General features: G+C 40.6%; 1 protein-coding gene across 2 annotated transcripts in view; it reads left to right on the top strand.

Annotated features, from left to right (window-relative positions):
* Positions 1–22034, top strand: part of alkbh3 (alkB homolog 3, alpha-ketoglutarate dependent dioxygenase) — a 75027-nt gene that overhangs the window by 31237 nt on the left and 21756 nt on the right. For both annotated transcript variants that reach the window (XM_059975975.1, XM_059975976.1), the window contains exons 4-6: positions 7278–7312; positions 7632–7679; positions 12423–12526. In XM_059975975.1, the coding sequence (XP_059831958.1) occupies positions 7278–7312; positions 7632–7679; positions 12423–12526 (187 nt within the window). The remainder of the gene's footprint in view (positions 1–7277; positions 7313–7631; positions 7680–12422; positions 12527–22034) is intronic.

Below are 22034 nucleotides of genomic sequence, written 5' to 3' on the forward strand. Positions count from 1 at the left end.
CAGCTGTATGTGACTTTAAGCTGGGGAAAAAGAAATGAAAGCGTTAGTGTATTCTTGAAGGGTGACTGAAATGTCATCAAAAGTGTCCTTCGTTAAATGAGGAGGAGCTATATTTGTCTCACTACGCGTCTGTATTCTTTAATAAACTGAGTTTTTCTTATTTAATTTCCAAAGCACATCACATCAGACTGCACAACTTTTCTCTCAAAGGGTGTCCCAACGGGTCACCCAGTTGTCTAGTATTAACTATTACTGGAAGATTATCACTTCAGGAAAAGACACACTTTGATATGGTGCTCCAGTGCAAGGAGATATCTGCAAGCAGATGCCATCAACTGGTGCATTGCAAGGTGCAGGAGTATATGCTAATGATACATGATTTTGCCCTTCAGATCATAGTAATCACTGCACAATTGTGTTTATATTTGCTGTATTTCTACCTTCTGACATCATCCCCTCCACAATCACCATCAGCACAGGTGCACAACTCTGTGTGCTCAGCCCTCTGTTCTGCTCACTTTATACTTATAAGACCACAAGATATAGGAGCAACATTAGGCCATTTGGCCCATCGAGTCTGCTCCACCATTTCATCATGATTGATTCAATTTTCCTCTCATCCCCAGTCTCCTGCCTTCTCCCCGGATCCCTTCATGCCTGGACCAATCAAGAATCTATCAACCTTTGCCTTAAATATACATAAATGCCTGGCCTCCACAGCTGCCTGTGGCAAAGAATTCCACAGATTCACCACTCTCTGGCTAAAGAATTTCCTCCTCATCTCTGTTCTAAAAGGACATCTCTCTATTCTGAGGCTGTGTCCTCTGGTCTGAGAGTCTCCCATCATAGGAAGCATTTTCTCCACATCCACTCTATTAAGGCCTTTCACCGGTCAGTAGGTTTCAATGAAGTCACCCTTCATTTCTTCTGAATTCTAGTGAATACAGGCCCTGAGTTATCAAACGTTCTTCGTATGACAAGCCATTCAGTCCTAAAATAATTTTCATGAACCTTCTTTGAACCCTCTCCAGTTTCAGTACTTCCTTTCTAAGATAAGGGGCCCAAACCTGCGCACAACACTCCCAAGTGAAGCCTCACTAGTGCTTTATAAAGTTTCAACATGATAGTCTTCTTGAAATCAATGCTAACATTGCATTTGCCTTACTCACCACAGACTCCACCTGCTAATTAACCTTTAGGGAATCCTGCACAAGGACTCTCAAGTCCCTTTGTGCCTCGGTTTTTTGTATTTTTCTTCCATTTAGAAAATAGTCAACCCTTTCATTTTTTCTACCAAAGTGCATGACCATACACTTCTTGACACTGTATTCCATCCTCCATTCTCCTAATCTGTCGAAGTCCTTCTTTAGCCTCTCTGTTTCCTCAAAACTACCTCCCTCTCCTTCTATCTCCATATCATTTTCAAACTTTGCAACAAAGCCATCAATTTCATCATCCAGATCATTGGCATATAATGTAAAAAGAATCGGTCCCAACACAGACCCCTGTGGAACACCACTAGTCACCGGCAGCCAGTCAGGTTCCCTTTATTCCCACTCTTTGCATCGTGCCAGTCAGCCACTGCTTTATCCAAACTGGAATCTTTCCTGTAGTACCATGGGCTTGTAGTTTGTTAAATAGCTTCATGTGTGGTATCTTGTCAAAATTCTTCTGAAAATCCAAGTACACAACATCAACTGATTCTCTTTTGTCTATCCTGATTATTACTTCTTTAAAGAATTCCAATAGATTTGTCAGGCAAGATTTTCCCTTGAGGAAACCATGCTGATTACTGCCTATTTTATCACGCGCCTCCAAGTGCTCTGAGATCTCATCCTTAATAATTAACTCCAACAACACTGAGGTCAGACTAAAACTAACTAGCTTATGGTTTCCTTTCTTCTGCCTCTCTCCCTTCCTGAAGATGGAGTGACATTTGCAACTTTCCAGTCTCATGGAACTATTTCAGAATCTAGTGATTCTTGAAAGATCATTACTAATGCCTCTGCAATGCCTGCACAATCACTTCAACCACCTCTTTCAGAACTCTGGGTGTAGACTATCTGGTCTAGGTGACTTATCTACCTTTAGAGTTTTCAGTTTCCCAAGCACCTTCTCTCTCGCTATGGTAATTTCACATATTTCCTGGCCCTGACACTTGGAGCTTCCACCATACTGCTAGTGTCTTCCACAGTGAAGACTTATGACTGTGAGCATCAATGTCATATTTAAGTGTACTGATGACACCACAGTTGGCTGAATCAAAGGTGGTACGAATCAACACCCCATTTCAGAAGAGCTGTCCTGGGTGCACAATGTAAGTGCCATTAGAAAGAATGGCACAGCAGCATCTCTACTTTCTTCAAAGTTTCCAAAGATTCGGCAAATGATCTAAAACTTTGACAACTGCAGTAGATCCATGGTGCAGAGTATTCTAACTGGCTGCATGACTGCCAGGAAGGATGTCCAGGAGCCTTAGGTCCCATATCACTGAACCATCAAGCTCTTGGACCAGAGTGGATAATTTGACTCACCACAACACTGAACTGACTTCACAACCCACAAACGCACTTTACAACTCTCATTCTCAATATTATTTATTTATTGTAGTTGCACAGTTTGTTGTTATTTGCATATTTGTTGTTTGTCCATTTTTTCATTGATTATATTGTGCTTGTTTATATTTACTGTGAATGCCCACAAGAAAATGGATCTCTGGATAGTGTATGATGACATATATAGAGTTTGATAATAAATTAACTTTGAACTTTGGATTCAAACCCAGACTCTGTGTGGAGCTCTCCCTATGACTATGTGAGTTTTCTCCTGATTTTCTGGTTTCCTCCCAAAACCGTGGTGTGTGGCAGAGTGGTAGCATCCAGGGGAGTTGACTTGAATGTCATATTAGTGGAAATGGGCGGTTGATGTGGTTTTGGTAGACTGGAGGACCTGTTTCCCTGTGGTATCTCTCCATGGTAACACTTGGTATCAGCCTCCTCAGGATCCACACTAAGCAATGACATGGGTGGGAAAAATTAAATGTTGAACTCCATCAAAGGTTGTTTTAAAATAATATTGAATGCTATGTATCTTTTGGAACCATCTCACCTGAGGGATGTACAGTACCAGGAGATTTTGAAAGCTGAAGTTCAGAACATAGCATTTTAATGTTTGGAGAAAAAATATAGTAAAACACATATAAAAATAAGAAAAAATAACAAAAGATAAATGTGGATTTTAAAGAGGTAAGTCTTACTTGGAACATAAGAGAGTGGAAGATACAGCTTATTTATAACGACAATACGATCAAACAGTCATTAGCGGACTGCAAAGCATGATAAACGTTTTGAGATAAATGGTAGTTAATTGTGGTAGTAAAAGTGGGAAGTAAAGTACTAGAAGTTCAACACCACTATCATTGTTCTATTTATTTTAATGGTTTAAACTTTGGACTCACTTTACACAAATAACTGTACCTCCATGGCAAATCCATTAAAATCCCAAAGTTCGCAGATGACACGTCTCTAATAATGATGTGACCTGCTATCAAAGAGAGGTAGACTATCATGCACAATAGTGTGCTCGTAACAACGTGGAGTGTAATGCTATCAAGATAGTGGAAATGAGGATTGACTTCCGCTGACAGCCCCTAACATGTTGCCCGTGCACTTTGGAAATGTGTCAGGCTGTGTCATTCAGATTCCTGGGGACGACCATTGCCAATACATTGAAGTGGGACAAGCACATTACGCTCATCACTAGGAAAGCCCAGCAGAGATTGTTCTTCCTACACCAGCTTAGGAAATTTAACGTCTCAGGGCATATCCAGTTGAATGTTTGCTCAGCCATCATTGAGAATGTTGTGACCACTTCTATCACTGTATGGTTTCCCACCTCGTTCTCCTTCCTCTCCAAGTCCAGGTTGCAGCAAGTGGTCCATTCAACGGAGAATGTCATTGGCTGTCAGCTACTGACATTAAATCACCTGTTCATCACGAGAGTGAAGGAAAGTGCTGAAAAATTTACTGTTGACTCCACCCACATTTTCATCAAATTGCCATTAGGGAGATGCTACATCCATCAACACCAGGACTACACTTCATCTCTGAAGCTTCTTTTCTAAAGTTATGCAGCTTCTCAACAAAACTCAAGTGTTATACCCAAACATTCATTAAATGGTCTTTCCTGCTTTCCTTATTCTGTTGATAATTACTGAGCCTGTTTATATGTTCACATTTACTTAAGTTTGATTGTTGACATTTGCACAAGTGACCATTCTGCTAATTATTGATTGCTCAAGGCTGTTTGCACTATTGTCTTGTAAATTGTTGGTTGCTGTTGTGTTGTCTGTTATGATATTGTCCTGTGTTTTATGATTGGCGCCGAACTACAATCAATTCTGGTATGTTTCACAAACTGAGTTTGCGAGTGTCACCAAATTGAGACAGATAATTGAAACACATCATAAGAAAGTATTAATATACTTGCTAAGTGTAAGTATAGCTATCATAACAAGAAGGTATTTGGTGTAGCCATTTTTATTTCATAAAACTGCACATAGATGTTTCAGAAAATAGCTGCTTGTCTGTGATTGTTGCGTTTGTTGCATTCTTTTAAAACATTCAGATATCTCTTTTGCAAAAAGAAAAGGGACAGTAAGATTCATATTTCATCAGACACAGAATAAGATTGAGACTAATCACTTTTTGACAAGCTTAATCTTATTTCTATTAGTTTACAACAATAGCTTAGATTTGCATAACATTTTAATTTAGCAAAATCATCCCAAGGTGTGACATGTGTCTAATGCCATATAAAACAGTTAGCAGATTCATTATGATCCCAGTACGTTTTACTGATAGAGTTAACTTTCAATTCAAGATACGAGGGGTGATTGTTAAGTTCGTGGCCTAAGGTAGAAGGATCAATTTTAGAAAATCAACACGAACAACATGCTGGAGGAACTCAGCAGGTCGGACAGCATCCGTGGAAATGAACAGTCAACGTTTCGGGCTGAGACCCTTCGTCAGGACTGAAGAGGGAGGGGGCAGAGGCCCTATAAAGAAGGTGGGGGTGGAGGGTGGGAAGGAGAAGGCTGGTAGGTGCCATGTGAAAAACCAATCAGGGGAAAGGTCAAGGGCTGGGGGTGGGGAAGCTGGGAGGGGATAGGCAGAAAAGGTGAAGAAGGAATCTAAGGGGAAATCACTGTGTAGTTGAAGAAGGCAGAATCATAAGAGAGGTGATAGGCAGCTGGAAGAGGAGACAGAGTGAAACTGGGATAGGGGAAGGGAGAGGGAGGGAATTACCGGAAGTTGGAGAATTCAATGTTCAATGTTCATGCCAAGGGGCTGGAGACTACCCGGATGGTATATGAGGTGTTGCTCCTCCAACCTGAGTTTGGCCTCATCATGGCAATAGAGGAGTCCATGTATGGACATATCTGAATGGGAATGTGAAGCAGAGTTGAAGTGGGTGGCAACCGGGAGATCCTTTCTGGTGTGGCAGAGGTACTTGATGAAGCGGTCCCCCAATCTGTGTCGGGTCTTGGTGATGTAGAGGATGCCGCACTGGGAGCACCAGATGCAATAGATGACCCCAGCAGACTCAACAATGAAGTGTTGCCTCACCTGGAAGGACTGTTTGGGGCCCTGAATGGTGGTAAGAGAGGAGGTGTAGGGACAGGTGTAGCACTTATGCTTGCAGGGATAAGTAACAGGTGGGAGATCTGGGGGGAGGGACGTGTGGACCAGGGAGTTGCACAGGACTTATGGGAATTATGAGTGTTTTGGGGAGAGGAGTGGTGAAGTTGAGACGGTGGATGTTTCAGTGACACTCAATTGTTTCATCTCCAACTGTCACCTCCTCTCTCCTTTCTCACTATTCCTCTCTCCTGTTCCAACCTCACTCTGTTTGAACGCACTGCCTTCCACTCTCTCCACACTAATCCTAACCTCACCATCAAACCCACAGACAAAGGTGGTGCCGTAGTAGTCTGGTGGATGGACCGCTACCTCACTGAGGCCAAACGACAGCTCTCTTGACACCTCCTCTTACTTACCCTGGAACAGGACCCCACCAAAAAACATCAAACCATTGTCTCCTGTAGCATCACTGCCCTTATCAACTCCAGAGACCTTCCATCCTCAGCCAAAAAATTCATAATTTCCCCACCCCATACTGCTCGGTTTTACCTCCTCCCCAAGATCCACGAGCCTGACTGTCCCAGTAGATCCGTAGTTTCAGCCTGCTCCTGCCCCACTGAACTTGTATCTGCTTACCTGGACTCCATTTTGCCACCCATAGTTCAGTCCCTCCCCACTTACACCTGGGATACATTCCATGCCCTCCACCTCTTCAATAACTTCCAGTTCCCTAGTCCCGACCGCTCCATTTTCACTATGGATGTCCAATCCTTATACACTTCCATTCCCCATCAAGAAGTCCTCAAAGCACTCCGCTACTTTCTTGTCAATAGACCTCAATGCTTTCCCCTTACATTCCTTCTTCACCTTTTCTGACTATCCCCTCCCAGCTTCCCCTCCCCCACCCCTTGATCTTTCCTCTGACTGGTTTTTCACATGGCACCTACCAGCCTTTTCCTTCCCACCTTCCCCCCACCTTCTTTATAGGGCCCCTGCCCCCTCCCTCTTCAGTCATGACAAAGGGTCTCGGCCCGAAACGTTGACTGCTCGTTTCCACGGATGCTGTCTGACCTGCTGAGTTTCTCCAGCATGTTGTTCATTTTGATTTGACCACAGCATCTGCGGTGTACTTCGTGTTTTTAATTTTAGAAAACCTAGCACATTTATTTTTCAACATAGTCCTCTCCTACATTTACACACTTAGTCCAGCGGTTGTGGAGCATACGGATCTTGGACCTCCAGAAAGTGTCCACAGATGGGTGATTGATAAGTTTGTGGCCTAAAGTAGGAGATGAGTTATACAGCTCTCGTTACATGCACATGCAGGTCAACTCTGAGTGATTAGGCAGAAAGTTTTAAGTTAATAACTCATCTCCTTCTACCTCAGGCCACGAATTTATCCGTCACCCCTCGTATATTAATCACATTGCACAAGTGCTATATAAAAGTCTAGCCTCTTATATCCTCTAATCTATTATGCAACATCCTGCTAACAAAAGGATTTTATCAATTGATAATTGTAATTTCCATGCTTTTAATCATAGTGTTATATGTTTGTTACTCAAGTGCTTTGTTTTGAGTTAAATCAAATACCTAGAACTCTCATTCTTCTTTTGGAACTCATTTTCATCATAGGTTCAGCGTAAGATTCCAGAAGAAAGGATCATTGAGTAAGTACATAAATAATGTCACTCTTAAATTGGGAAAAGTCTTGCACTGTAATTTTCTCACATTGATTCAAGATACTGTGATAAACATATGAAATGGGAGAGGCTTCTTAAACCTGATATGCTATTCAATAAGATTCTAGCTAAACTGATCTTTGGCCGCAACTCAAACTCCCTGCCCGATTGCTATAACTCTTGATGCCCCTTTAATTTAGTACAAAAGTTTACCTTGAGTATACTTACTCATTTTCCATACAGAATTTAACAAGTCTTGCATGATTCAAACTGAGATTTTTAAACTGTGCTATTCTTTGTTCATAAGCAAAGAAGGTTTATATGAGATCAGCAGCGGGCCAACAGGAATTTCCAGGTAAGAAATGAAGATTTTTCTCCCGTTCTATGCATGTAACTTTAAAATAAAATTATTCAAAATGTAGGTTTGATTATACTTCTTAAAAATCTAGAACAATGAATTTATGATTGAAATACTGATTTGTTGACTGCACTTTAGAGTCCAGTGTTTCTGCACATAAACCTTTCCAAGTACCGCCAACAGGAGTCACTGTTCATTGTGAACGTTGGTGCTTCGTAGCTCAGGCATAAAAAAGCCATTGATATTCTGTCAATTTGGCATCTTTGAGATATTTATATTGCAAGATATTCATATGCACAAGTGGAACTACTCTATCATGAGCTCAGGCAGTAGTTTTATTTTCCACTGCAATGATTAGTACCTACATCTCTGTTTCCCAGTGTGTGTCATTTTGTTTACCATTATTTTCTGAACTTGTCCAAAAAGACAATATTGTTTTACCAAAGTATCTCTTCCTTTGGGACTTCTAAATAACAGTCTCTTCAGTGTTTCTGTAGTTGTAGCAGAATGCTCTGAATAAACAAAGGTGACATAGATGCAATTTAATATTCTGTTCTAATTCATTTTTCAGAACAGGACATTGATGACATAGCCAGATTATTTTGCCTATTCCTAATTCATTTAAGAGGGTGACAGTGAGCCACTTCCTCAAATTTGCAGTCCTTCTCAGCGAAGTATTTCTATAACCTTAGAAGGGGAATTTCATCATTTAGACCCTGAGATGATGAAGGAATGCTGATACATTTCCAATTGGAGGGTGTTTCACAATTTGAAGATATGCCTCTGAAGCCTTCATCTCTGGATGTTGTGGATTTGGGAGGTGCTATATAGAGTAGTTTATGAGTGGCACGCACTGCAGAAATATTTGACAATAGTGAAGGGATTGAATGTTCAGAGTGGTGAATGGGCTGTCAGACCTGGATAATGCTGAATGCCAGGAACCTTGTGGAGCTGCAGTGAGCATTCCATCATACTCCTGACTTGCGCTTTGAAGATACTGGAATTCTATGGGTTGAAGTATTTAACACGGGATACCCAACCTCTGACCTGCCCCCGTGGCCAGAATATTCTTGTGCCTGTTTCATGTGAGTTACTCTTTGTTCTTGACCTCTAGGGTGTTGTTAGTGGGGTTAGTGATGATAATACTACTGAATGTCAAAGATACAATATCACAAAAATTCGTGGGAAGATAAAGGATTGGGAACCTTTTAAAAACCACAGAAGGGAATGAAAAAAAAAAGCCATGTAGAGCTAATAGGACTTGATGTTTCAATCCCTATGATAAGTCGGCGCACTCAGTGTTGACAGTGGGCTTGGAGTGGTGACAAGGAGGGTAGGTACCTCATCGGGGTCATCAGGTGGGCACCCTCCTTCTTTGATATTTCGTTGATAAGCCCACAACGTCTCCAGAGGGCTCAACGGTACTACCTGGCGTTCCAGATACACCCCCTTCAGTTCCATACCCTCCTGAATTCATGCAGCCCAGTTGTTGTCTTTCCTTTAAATCCAGATCCAATTACTGCTTTCTTCTGCTACATTTGACAAATACTTGATTGCTTGTTAGTCTTCAATAGACTGGTCGTAAGTGCATCAGTCTGAACAATACTAATGATGTACTCACTATTCTGATAGCTTACCAGATGCTAAATTGGATAACTAAATAACATGCTCGTGTCATTGTTTAACAAGTATCAACAGCAATTAATCATTTTACAGGTATTAAAAATAGACTGTTCCAATATTGCTTGCAAGTTTTGAAGCCATTTCTTTTATTTTCTGGGGATAATCCACCAATATTAACAATGAAGAGCCCACTTTGGGGCGACTCCTGAAGGCTCAATGGTGCTACCGTTCAGAAGATTGAGGGGGGATCTTATTGAAACTTATAAAATTCTAAAGGGATTGGACAAGCTAGATGCAGGAAGATTGTCTCCGATGTTGGGGAAGTCCAGAACAAGGGGGTCATAGTTTAAGGATAAAGGGGAAGCCTTTTAGGACCAAGATGAGGAAACACTTCTTCACACAGAGAGTGGTGAATCTGTGGAATTCTCTGCCACAGGAAACAGTTGAGGCCGGTTCATTGGTTATATTTAAGAGGAAGGTGGATATGGCCCTTGGGGCTAAAGGGATCATGGGGTATGGAGATAAAGCAGCTACATGGTTCTGAGTTGGATCATCAGCCATGGCAGTGCAGGCTCGAAGGGCCGAATGGCCTACTCCTGCACCTATTTTCTATGTTTTTCTATGAAGGGGTTTGATCTCCACTTCTGACTTTAATGAGTTTCCCGGGCTTGATGTCACATTTGACCAAATGCTGCTCTTAACTTGTATCTAGAATTCAGTTGTCTGGTCCATGTTTTATCTACATAGTTGAAGGTTTGCTCCTCTGTGTTAGTGGAGTTTTCAGGAGGAAGCGGAGTTGGATTAAGTATTCGGTACTTGTACAGAATGTAATTGTAAATGCCAAGTCAAACTAGAGTTTCTAGAAAGTATTGGGATCTAGAGGCAAAAGAAAATAAAATTTAAAAGTAATAGCAAGAATCCACTGATAGCTCGGATGGAACCTGCTGCCTGAGTGCTGCTTCTGCCCGGAGACATTGGGGGGGCCCCGCAGCATCACAGTGGCAGTCCGGGAGCAGCCCGGGAATCTGCGGTAAGATGTTGAACTTTAAATAACTTGAGAGTCTGTTTCATGGAAAAGAGCGCTGCTGTCACTGCGTTTGGGTTAGCGCTAGCTTCGTCACGGGGATCATCACGTGCAGGCGCTTCTCGGAAATGGCGCAAGGTTTAAGAAGAGCTCGGGAACCTTTGAGAGGGGTTGCCTGGTTTGAAAACATAACGGTCTATTAGGGAGCGGAGACTGTGCAGGTCGAATCCATCTACAAAGTCTGGAGAGGCAGCCAGTTTTTTCACCTAATGACTAATGATTGATGGAACTATCAAACTACCTCACTTGCGAAAAGTAAAAGGAGGAAAAGGGAAAGTTGTTTAGGGTCATTGAGTGGAATCCAGTTAAAAAACCTTCGGGTAGACACATTCAGTCTCTTTCAAGTGGGAAAGCTGCACATGTTGAAAGAAGAGAAAGAAATCTAGTTTGGCAATAAATGTTTCAACCTTCTATTTAGCACTCTTAAGCTGGATTCCATCATCATCATCATCAAGAATGAGCATGATCTTGGAGACTCCTCCTGTTAGCTGTTTAGTTGTTCACCATCATTCACAATTAATTTTGGTGGGATTACCCTCCTTTGATTTGCACTGGTGATTATGAGGTTGCTCAGTGTGGCTTACTGTATGCTGCTTTTGTTGTTTAACATGTATAATGCAGTTGTGTGTGTGGATATACACCTGCATAGTTTGCATTCTCACGGTGACTGCATTTTTTTCTTCATTTCTGCTACAGGGTAATTAAGTTACCTGACAAATAATTCAAATGCTTGAAATAACAATTCATATTCTATTATTTAAATCCCACTAGAATATGGAATCTAGGAGAAAATTTGCGCTTGACCATAAAAAAACTTACCAATTGTTGCTTAAAAATAACATATATTTCACTAATGTCCTTCAGATGAGGAAGCTGATCTGACCTAATATGTAACTCCAGACCTGCACCATATGTTTAATTCTTAAAATATCCAATGGAATGACCGAGCAAGTGATCTTCTTAAGGGCAGTTAAAGTTGGGCAATAGACCTTCCCAGTGATGCCCAGTCACCCCAGAAATAAATTAATAAATATAAGAGAGTAGAAATCTAATAATACAGAATCAGAATCAGTATCACTGGCATATGTCATGAAGTATGTTATTTTGAGGCAGCAATACATTACAATACATAATAAGAAAAACTATAAGCTGCAATAAGAAATATATACATAGGTTCATTGTCCATTCAGAAATCTAATGGCGGTAGGGAAGAAGCTGTTCCAAAAATGTTGATATTGTGTCTTCAGGTTCCTGTACCTCCTCCTCAATGATCCCCCAAACGTGTGCGTGCACATAACTTATGCTTCTAGTGTACAAAGGAATTTAAACTACCTTCCTCACCCTCTACCTCGTTGCCTTGTTAAGTACATACTCACATTTCCTTTTCCAGTGTCTGATGTAGAAGGTGTTGACAACACGGAATTTGTGATGATTTGTCTGCAGATTTTAGAACTGACTTACTTATGCGGTTTTTATCGAAGAATTTATTCAGTGCACACATGTTATTATCACTGGTCAAAAAGTTGCACAGCACAAGATTTTTGCGCACAGTGGTTGTTACAAATTAGAGGGAATATTGTTCCTTCTTGATGTTAGCAATAAGAAGAGGGCATGTCCTGGGTGATGGTAGTCCTTAATAATGGATGTCATCTTTTTGAGGCATCGCCTTTGAGATATCTTCAAAATGCTGGGGAGGCTAGTGCCCATGATGGAGCTGGCTGCAGCTTTTTCCATTCCTATGCAGTGGTCTTCCATACTAGACGGTGATGCAACCAGATAAAATGCTGTCCATGTGTAAAGATTTGCAAGAGTCTTTGGTGACATACCAAATCTCCTCAAACTCATAATGAAATATAGCTGCCGTCGTGCCTTGCCTTCTTTGTAATTGCATCAATATTTTGGGCCCTGAATAATCTGAATCATAGATTGTAGGATATCAATATTTGAATAAATGTAGCAAAGAATTACTAGCTCTTACAGATTGCTCAGTGAAGCATTATCACTGTTTTATTTCTAATTTTTCCTCTCTTCAGACTGCATCTGAAACCTGGTTTCATTGAGTCAAAAGAAGCAGATTGGATGTTCGAACAACTGTATAGGGAAATACCATGGCAGCAAAAATCTAACATTGGACAAGGTTGTTTTGTTTTTCTTATAGTTTTGCTGTTTTCTAATATATCTTTGACAGAAAAGTTTAATCTTAGTGCTTCAGATGTACTAAAAACAGAGATTTTGTTTAGTTTCATTGGTTTTTTCTCTATGCAAATACAGGGTCCAAATCTCAATTAATGCTATTCAATAAACACTCACTTGATGTTGTGAATGACGTGTTGTCACTTTTTATCACTTCAATGAGCTACTGCAGAGTTCATTATCCCTGTCATAAATGCAACATGGCACCTCATATCTTCAGCCCCCTCCCATCATCGTGCCACTTGATGTCACTTTCCAAGTTGCAAACTATCTGAAGAAACTTTTTTTTTGGCAGTCACAGTACAACAAGAAAATAAAATTATTCTTTACCAAAACTGCAGATGCTGAAAATCTAAGATAAAAGCAGAAAATGCAGGAAGTACTTGACAGGTCAGGCCACATCTGTGAGGTGAAATATAGTAAATGTTTCAGGTTGAAGAAGTATGATGAAGGGTTTACAACCTGAAATGTTATATCTATTTCTTTTCCCACAGTTGCAACCTGACATACTGAGTATTTCCGGCATTTTCTATTTTTATTTTGCTTTCTTTACCAAATGTTCTTGCCTTCAGAAAGTCAGTGCTCATGTGAACAAAAATTCCACAACAGCCTATTAAGGACAGAGAAGGCATTAATTGCCGGTGAAGCCTCAGATCTACCACTCCTAGATTTGCCCCTTTGACTTAATATGATAACTGATGCAGGAACTTGAAATTACCCCTGCATGCATTTGCACTAGTAGGAAAGCCTTGAAAAAGGGGACATGGATATAGATAAAAGATCAGAAATTTAAGAAGTAAGCAAACATTTCCTCTTGCTTAGATGGTGTATCTCTGGAATTCTGTACCTGAAAGCCACATCACTGAAAGTATTTAGACTGGAGGTAGATAAGTTTTTTGAATGTTGAGGAATTGAGGTCTAGGGAACTGGCACAGAAGAGATATTAAAATCTATATCAGATTAGCCATGATCATGTTGAATCATCAGGCAGGCTTGAGGGTGCTGTTCTTGCTCCTATTTCCTTGTGTTCTTATGAATTAAGTTTTCTGTCTAAATAACGAAGAATCCCAACAGATGTGATACTGGCCTATATTATATATGCTTCAAGACACTGTTGAATCTTGCAATCTCTGAAGGTTTTTTTCTTGGGTCTCTGTGTTTACAGAAGGAAGCTGACAGTTTGAATTTACCTCAATGTGTCATATAGAAGGTTTACTTACAGGAGTTATTTAAATAATCTACAAATAATTGCTGACATTTTAAAATAACTTTTTGAACTGCATTAGCAGAAGCAAAATGAGTATTTACAATACCGATATCTTGTAACTCCACTGGGGAAAGAAAGCCAACAGTGCTAATCTCAGGCTGCTGTTAAAGACTTCCTGTCAGTTTTAAAGAACACAAGCAAAAGTGAAACCTGCATTCAAGCCCATGGTGGTTCCATATAGAAAGTGCTGTATTAAAATACATACAAAAACAAAAAAAATTAATTTGGGTATGTTTTTCAATACAATGGTGTTATGTTACTTGTAGACAGATATTAAATTTAGACTGTTCAGATTCAGATTCAAATTCAATAACCTTTACAGATTTATTCAAAATATTTTTAATGGGCACTTATCTTATTTTCAGCATTTATTGGTTAATAAACATAGGTTGCATATTGAGGTGGTAATTATCAAGATCTACTGAGTCAAAGTTAATGGAACAGCTACACAAATGGTGAACAGTACAATCCTTGTTTTAAAACTTGGTAAAATATGCATTCACAAGTTAAAGCTACACTTGAACTCAGTGGCCACTTTATTAGGTAAACACGTAAGCCTGCTTGTTAATGGAAACATCTACTCAGCCAATCATGTGGTAGCAACTCAATGCATAAAATTGTGCAGTCAAGAAGTTCAGTTGTTGTTCTGACCAAACATCAAAATGGAGAAGAAATGTAATCTCAGTGACTTTGACCATGGAATAATATTTGGTGCTAGATGGGGTGATTTGTTTATCTCAGAAACTTTTGGTCTTCTGTTTTTTTTAATGCAAAGCAGTCTCTAGAGGTTCCCCATGCAAGGTTCCTTCAGAAAGTAAGGAGGCATGGGATCCAAGGAGACCTTGCTTTGTGGATCCAGAATTGGCTTGCCCACAGAAGGCAAAGGGTGGTTGTAGGTGGTTCATATTCTGCATGGAGGTCGGTGACCAGTGTGTTCCAGAGGGATCTGTTCTGGGACCCTTCCTCTTTGTGATTTTTATAAATGTCCTGGATGAAGAAGTAGAAGGGTGGTTTAGTAAGTTTGCTGATGACACAAAGGTTGGGGGTGATGTGGATAATCTGGAGGGTTGTCAGAGATTACAATTGGACATTGATAGGATGCAGAACTGGGCTGAGAAGTGGCAGATGGACTTCAGTCCTGTTAAGTGTGAAGTCGTTCATTTTGTTAGGTCAAATTTGAAGACAGAATATAATAAATGTAAGACTCTTGGCAGTGTGGAGGATCTGAAAGATCTTGGGGTCTATGTCGATAGCATACTCAAAGCTGCTGTGCAGATTGACGTTGTTGTTAAGAAGGCATATGCTGTGTTGACATTCATCAACCATGGGATTAAGTTCAAGAGCCATGAGGTAATGTTGCAACTTGGAGTACTGTGTTCAGTTCTGGTCACCTTACTACAGGAAGGATGTGGATACTATAGAGAGAGTGCAGAGGAGATTTACAAGGATGTTCCCTGGATTGGAGGGCGTACCTTATGAGAATAAGTTAAGTGATCTTGGCCTTTTCTTCTTGGACCAACAGAGGATGAGAGGTGACCTGATAGAGGTGTATAAGATGATGAGGGGCACTGATCGTGTGGATAGTCAGAGGCTTTTTCCCAGGAATGAAATGATTAACTCGAGGGGACTTAGTTTTAAGGTGCTTGGAGCTAGGTACCGAGGGGATGTCAGGGGTAAGTTTTTCACACAGAGAGTGGTGGGTGCGTGGAATGCACTGCCAGTGAAGGTGGTAGAGGCGGATACCATAGGGTCTTTTAAGAGCCTCTTAGATAGGTATATGAAGGTATTTGGTAGGGAAATTCTAGGCAGTTTCTAGCATGGTCAGCACAACATTGTGGGCCGAAGGGCCTGTAATGTGCTGAAGATTTATCTGTTCAGTGTTAGAGTTTTCAGAGAATGATGTGAAAAACAGAAAAAAATGCAGTGAGTGGCAGTTCTGTGGGCCAAAATGCCTTATTAATGAGAAAGGTCAGAGGAGAATGGCCAAACTGATTCAAGCTGCCAGGAAGGTGACAGTAACTCAAATAAGTATGGTTTACAACATTGTGCAGAAGAGCACCTCTGAGCACCTAACATGTTGAACCTTGAAGTGAATGGCTACAGCAGCAGAAGGCCATGAACATGCATCAGTGGCCGTTTTATTAGATACAGGAGGTTCTGAATAAAGTGCCACTGAGTGTATGTATATAGTCTCCACTTACATATTTGTAGGAACATGTTTGGGATAATTCACTTCAAATTAGCTGTTAGCTTCATATTTAATGGTTGAAGTTCAATCACCAAACATAATCCTTTACTAAATTTCATATGTTGAATAAGAATAACCTTTGACTTCAATTACTTCTTACAGAAGCTGTTAAATGTCTTTTTAATTCTTTTAAATAAAGATTGTACTTTTTATGTCACTCCGAGGCAAGTGATTTGCTTTAACATCAATGTGCTGATTTGGAGACAGTCTAACTCAAATTGATTTATTCATTTGTTCTTTTTTGGAGAAAGACTCAAAACATGAAGAACTGTAATCTAACATATAGATAATCTTGTTTGTAGACCCATATCTCGTCACTCAGTGCCACTGATCTGTAGTGATCTTCCCCAAAAAGCAACCTCATGCACACATGGAGAAGAATTCATTTTTCCTTGTTTATCATATTCTTTTTCACCAGATTTGGTTATTTACTTCGTCTCAGGAGTCTCTCTGCCTATTGTAAGGAATTGCAGTGGGAATCATCTATATAGAAACCCTTCATGAAGGGTTAATAAATTTTGCATGAAAGCATTTTTTATTCAGTTGCATTTTTCTAATGTGCTATCAAATTATATCCTTAGAAGAAATATTGTACTCACACATCTTAATTTTGTAAAATTCCAGAATTTAGGATTTTCTTCCTAGTGGAAGTAAGTAACCATTGAACCACATTGAATGCATTTAGGAAAGTTAGAAAGATATTGACCCTCATCCAAGATGCTTGAAAGATGGGCAGGGTTTGAATGCCATAACCTCCAACAAAATTAAATATTGCAACATAGGGGACAGCAGAGCTTCATTTCTAGACGAGTTCCGTGCCTTCTATGCTCACTTTGACCACTAGAACAGGGTGGAACCATTGCGCACCCACCTGTCTCCCAATGATGCTTTGGTCTTGGTTTCTGAAGATGACGTGCGAGCTGTCTTCAAGAGAGTGAATCCAAGGAAAGCATCCAGTCCAGATGGAGTACCTGGCTGCACTGAAGACCTGTGCTGACCAACTGGCTGGTGTGTTCATGGATATCTGCAACCTCTCGCTCTGGCAGTGTGTGGTACCCACCTGCTTCAAGGAGTCTTCAATTGTGCAGGTGTCCAAGAAGAGAGTGGTAACCTGTCTAAAAGACTGTCACCCAGTGGCATTTATATCCGTAGTGATGAAGTGTTTTGAGAGGCAGGTGTCGAAACTTATCAGCTTTTGTCCCAGTGGTGACTTGGATCTGCTCCAATATGCCTATAAAGCAACAGGTCTACAGCAGGTGTCATCTCATTTGCTCTTCTATCAACCCTGGAACAATTGGACAGCAAAGATGCATACGCCAGGATGCTCTCTATCAATTATAACTCAGCATTTAATACCATCATTCCCTCAAAACTAATCAATAAACTCCAAGACCTGGGCCTCAGTACCCCCTTTGTGAATGGGATCCTGGATTTGCTCACTTCCAGACCCCAGTCAGTTTAGATTGGCAAAACATCTCCTCCACAATCTGTATCAGCACAGAAGCACCACAGGGATGTGTGCTTAACCCCCTGCTCTACTCACTTTACACCTATGACTGTGTGGCTGAGTACAGCTCCAACAACATATACAAGTTTGCTGAAAACACCACTATTGCAGACTGTACCAAAGGTGATGATAAATCAACATACAGAAGGGAAATTGAAAATTTGGCTGAGTGGTGTAATAGCAATAACCTCTCACTCAATGTCAATAAGACCAAGGAACTGATTGAAGACTTCAGAAGAGAGAAAGTAAGAGGTCCATGAGCCAGTAATCATCGAGGATCAATGGTGGAGCGGGTCAATAACTTTAAATTCCTGGGTACCACTAACTCAGATGATCTGTCCTGGACCCATCACATAAATACAAATGCAAAGAAAGCATGACAGCGCCTTTACTTCCTCAGGAGTCTACGGAGATTCAGCATGTCATCAAAAACCTTGGCAGACTTCTACAGGTGTGTTGTGGAAGGTGTGCTGACTGGCTGTATTACAGCTGGTATGGGAACACCAATGCCTTTGAGCAGAAAATCCTAAAAAAACAGGTAGTGGATTCAGCCCAGTACATCACAGGTAAAACCCTCCCAACCATAAGCACATCTACATGAAACACTGCCTTAGAAAAGCAGCATCCATCATCAAAGATCCTCACCACCCAGGCTATGCTCTTTTCTCATTGCTTCCATCAGGTAGAAGGTACAGGTGCCTCAGAACTGACACCATCGGGTTCAAGAACCATTACTACCCCTCAACCATCAGGCTCTTGAACAAAAGAGGATAACTGCATTCATTCAATTTCTGCTGTTCCCACAACCAGAGGTCTCACTTTAAGGACTCTATCTTATTTTATGCTCTAATTATTTATTGTTATTTATTTATATTTGCATTTGCACAGTTTGTTGTTTGTTGATCCTGTTTATAGTTACCATTCTATAGATTTGCTAAGTATGCCCACAGGAAAAAGAATCTCTGGGTTCTGTGTGGTGACATGTACATACTCAGATAATAAATCTTGCTTTGAACTTGGAAGGGGTCAAAATTGTTTTACATTTTTTTTTATCTTCCTATCTTTGATTTCAACTTTTTTGATTGAAAACTATTCTTTAGTGATAGAACATAGTTCAGCACAGCATGTTACAGGCCCTTCGGCCCATGATGTGCCAACCCTTTAGCCTACAAGATCAATCTGATTCTTTCCTCCCACAAAGTTGTTCATTTCCTTCCATCCATCTGCCTATCTAAGAGTGTATTCATTGTTCCTAATATATCTATCTCTGCCACCATTCCTGGCAGCGCATTCCACGCACATAACTCTCCGAGTAAAAAAAAAACCTACCTCTGACATGCCCCCTTTACTTTCCTCCAAATACCTGAAACTTAGGCCCCCTCGTGTTAGCTATTTCCATCCTGGAGAAGGCTTTCCAATCTATGTCACATCATCTTGCATACCTCTCATGCCAGTTGTATGCTTTTATTGCAGATTTGAAGTAAGTATGCATGCTGAATGTTATGTGGCAGTTTTATAACTCTCTAGTTAAACCATATCTGGAGTTTCAATTCTTGTTTCTTTGTTATAGGAAGAATGTGGAGGCTTAGGAGAAGGTGCAGAAGAGGTTTGCTAGGGTGTCGTCTACATTAAAGGGCATGTTCTATGAGGAGAGTTTGGCAGAGTTGAGTTATTTTCTCTGGAGTGGTGAAGACTTGGAGGAAGATCTGATAGAAGTTTATAAGGTTATGAGGGGGATAGATAGGGTAAATTAATGCACGCTTTGTCCATCTCAGGTAGGGTGGGATGAGAACTAGAGGTCATAGATTTAGGGTGAAAGGTGAAATATTTAAGGGGACAATCAGGGGGAGCAACTTCACTTAGTTGTGAAGCAAGTGGGATCAAATTGCTAGAAAAAGTGATAGAAGTGTGTTCAACTGTAACATTTAAGAGGAGTTTGGATAGGTACATGGATTAGAATCGTACGGGAGGGTTATAGTCTGGGTGGAAGTAGATGGGACTAGGCAAAAAAATAAGACTAGCATGGACTTAGATGGCTGAAAGGCCTTTTCCTGTGCTGTAGTGCGCTGTAACTCAATACTTATGAGGAGCGTAAGTAAGAGTGCACAGCAGTATCTTTTTCCTAGGGTTGAAATATTTAATAGTAGAAGGCATGCATTTAAAGTGAGAGGGGGTGAATTCAAAGCAGATGTGTGGGGCTAGTTTTCCACATTTACATGTGCATGCCCAGGTTCTGATGCCAGGTATGATAGTGGAGGAAAATATGATATAGATATCTAAGAGCCTTTTAGATAGCACAAGCAGATGGGTGATAGGTGAATCCAGGTGAAGGTAGGTAGGTGGAGGAAGGGGAAATTAGAACTGATCTGAAAAGCTGAGAGGTGATTGGTGGATAAGAGGGCTGAAAAAGTTGGAATCCGAAAGGGCAGGACATTCGACAATGGAATAAAGGGAAGTAAGGAGGGAATAACAAGGAGCAAGTTGTGGATCGTGGCAGGACATGAGGGCAGGGAGGGGAAAGAGAAGGGTGAGAGGCCTGAAGAATAAGGGAAAACAAAAATGGTGGAGAGAGACTATGGAAAAACAGATGGATGCAGTTACCAGAAGATGGGGAATTTGACGGTGATGCAACAGATTGGGAAGTACCAGGATGGCATATGAGTTGCTTGTTCCTGCAATCTGCACCTAGCCTCAATTTCAATTATGTACTTTTAATCAGGCCATGCTGTCTTTCAATTAAGTTAATGCTGTATAACATTGAAATCAGTATGATCAGCTCTATATCTTGACCAGTTAAATGGTGTAAACCTCTCTTTCATAAAGCTATCTTCTGACTTTTTTTTGTTTTGAAGCAGGGTTCTATTATGCGTGTGTGTTATGTTGTCCTATGTGTGTAACAATGTTCTATGAAACAAGCTTAAGATTTTGTGCTGTTCTCATCATTCTGGAAATGTTTTGTGAATATTTTTAGTTGTCCCAGCATTTTTTTTTTTATTTTTTTATTAGTTTTTCAAAACATTTTACAAATTAAAAACCCCAAATCCCAATGAGGAACATTAAAACAGTGCAAAATTAAGCATACAATAACAATATGTTACAAAGGAAGAGAATTTAGCAAAAAAAAAGGCACCTAAATTAAAGACAAGTAAGCTTAGTGTCCTCCCCAAGCCCCACAACACAAGAAAAAACAACAGCAACTCCAGACCAACCACAACACAATATAGAGAGTATAAGTCAGGACAGCCAAGCTCCCAGACTGTGAATACACTCAGCAACAGAGGATAATAATGCCTTCTACCAGAAAAAAAAAGGAGCTGAAAGCAAAAAAAAAGAGAAAAAGAAGAGAAAAAAAAAACCCTAGTCAAGAGGAAGGTTATGAAAGTACTCGATAAAAGGTCCCCAGGCCTTATGGAACTTTAGATCTGAATTGAGAACTGAATAATGAATTTTTTCGAGGTCCAAACAGGCCATGATGTCGTTAAGCCATTGAGCATGAGTGGGCGGGGCAGCATCTCTCCATCTGAGGAGGATCAAGCGTCTAGCCAGAAGAGAGGCAAAGGATAATATTTGGCATTTGGTTAGACCCAGACATAAATCTGTCCTGCCCCAAAAACCGAACAGAGCAATTTAAGGGGTTTGGTTCTAGGTGCTGATTCAGAATACACGATAACGTAGTGAAGACATCTTTCCAGAATTTCTCCAAGCTAGGACAGAACCAGTACATAAGGATGAGAGAGGCCATGCCCCTCTTGCATTTATCACAGAGCGGACTAACGCTAGGGTAGAATCGAGATAGTTTAGATTTAGACATATGGGCTCTATGAACAATCTTAAACTGTAAAAGGCAGTGGCGAGCCCAAAGAGAGGTTGAGTTAACCGATTTGAGAACTGAATCCCAGCTCTCCTCAGATAAGGAGATATTTAAATCCTGCTCCCAGGCCATTTTGATTTTATCCATGGGGGCCCATCGTAAGGCCGCTAGTTTATCTCGGATGATTGATATTAAGCCTTTACCTAGTGGATTCATGGAAAGAAATAGGTCCATAGCATTTTTCGCAGGCATTTCAGGGAAGTTAGGAATTAAAGGAGCAACAAAGTGTCGGATTTGGAGATATCTGAAAAAATGAGCATTGGGCAGATTGAACTTAACAGAGAGCTGCTGAAAAGAAGCGAAGCGATTATCAATGAAAAGATCTTCAGAATGTCTAATGCCCTTCCTATACCAAACCTGGAATGCTGAATCGTATGTAGTAGGTAAAAAAAGGTGATTATGTGCAATAGGGCTGGAAACGGAAAACCCCTGGAAACCATAGCATTTCCTGATCTGAGCCCATATACGCAAAGTGTGTCTAACAAGAGGAATCGCTATTGATCTGGGCAGACTACTAGGGAGTGCAGAGCCAAGAAGTGCAGTGATAGATAATTCTTTG

This window comes from Hypanus sabinus, chromosome 7 (genome assembly GCF_030144855.1).
Source record: "Hypanus sabinus isolate sHypSab1 chromosome 7, sHypSab1.hap1, whole genome shotgun sequence".
In the NCBI taxonomy this organism is placed as follows: domain Eukaryota; kingdom Metazoa; phylum Chordata; class Chondrichthyes; order Myliobatiformes; family Dasyatidae; genus Hypanus; species Hypanus sabinus.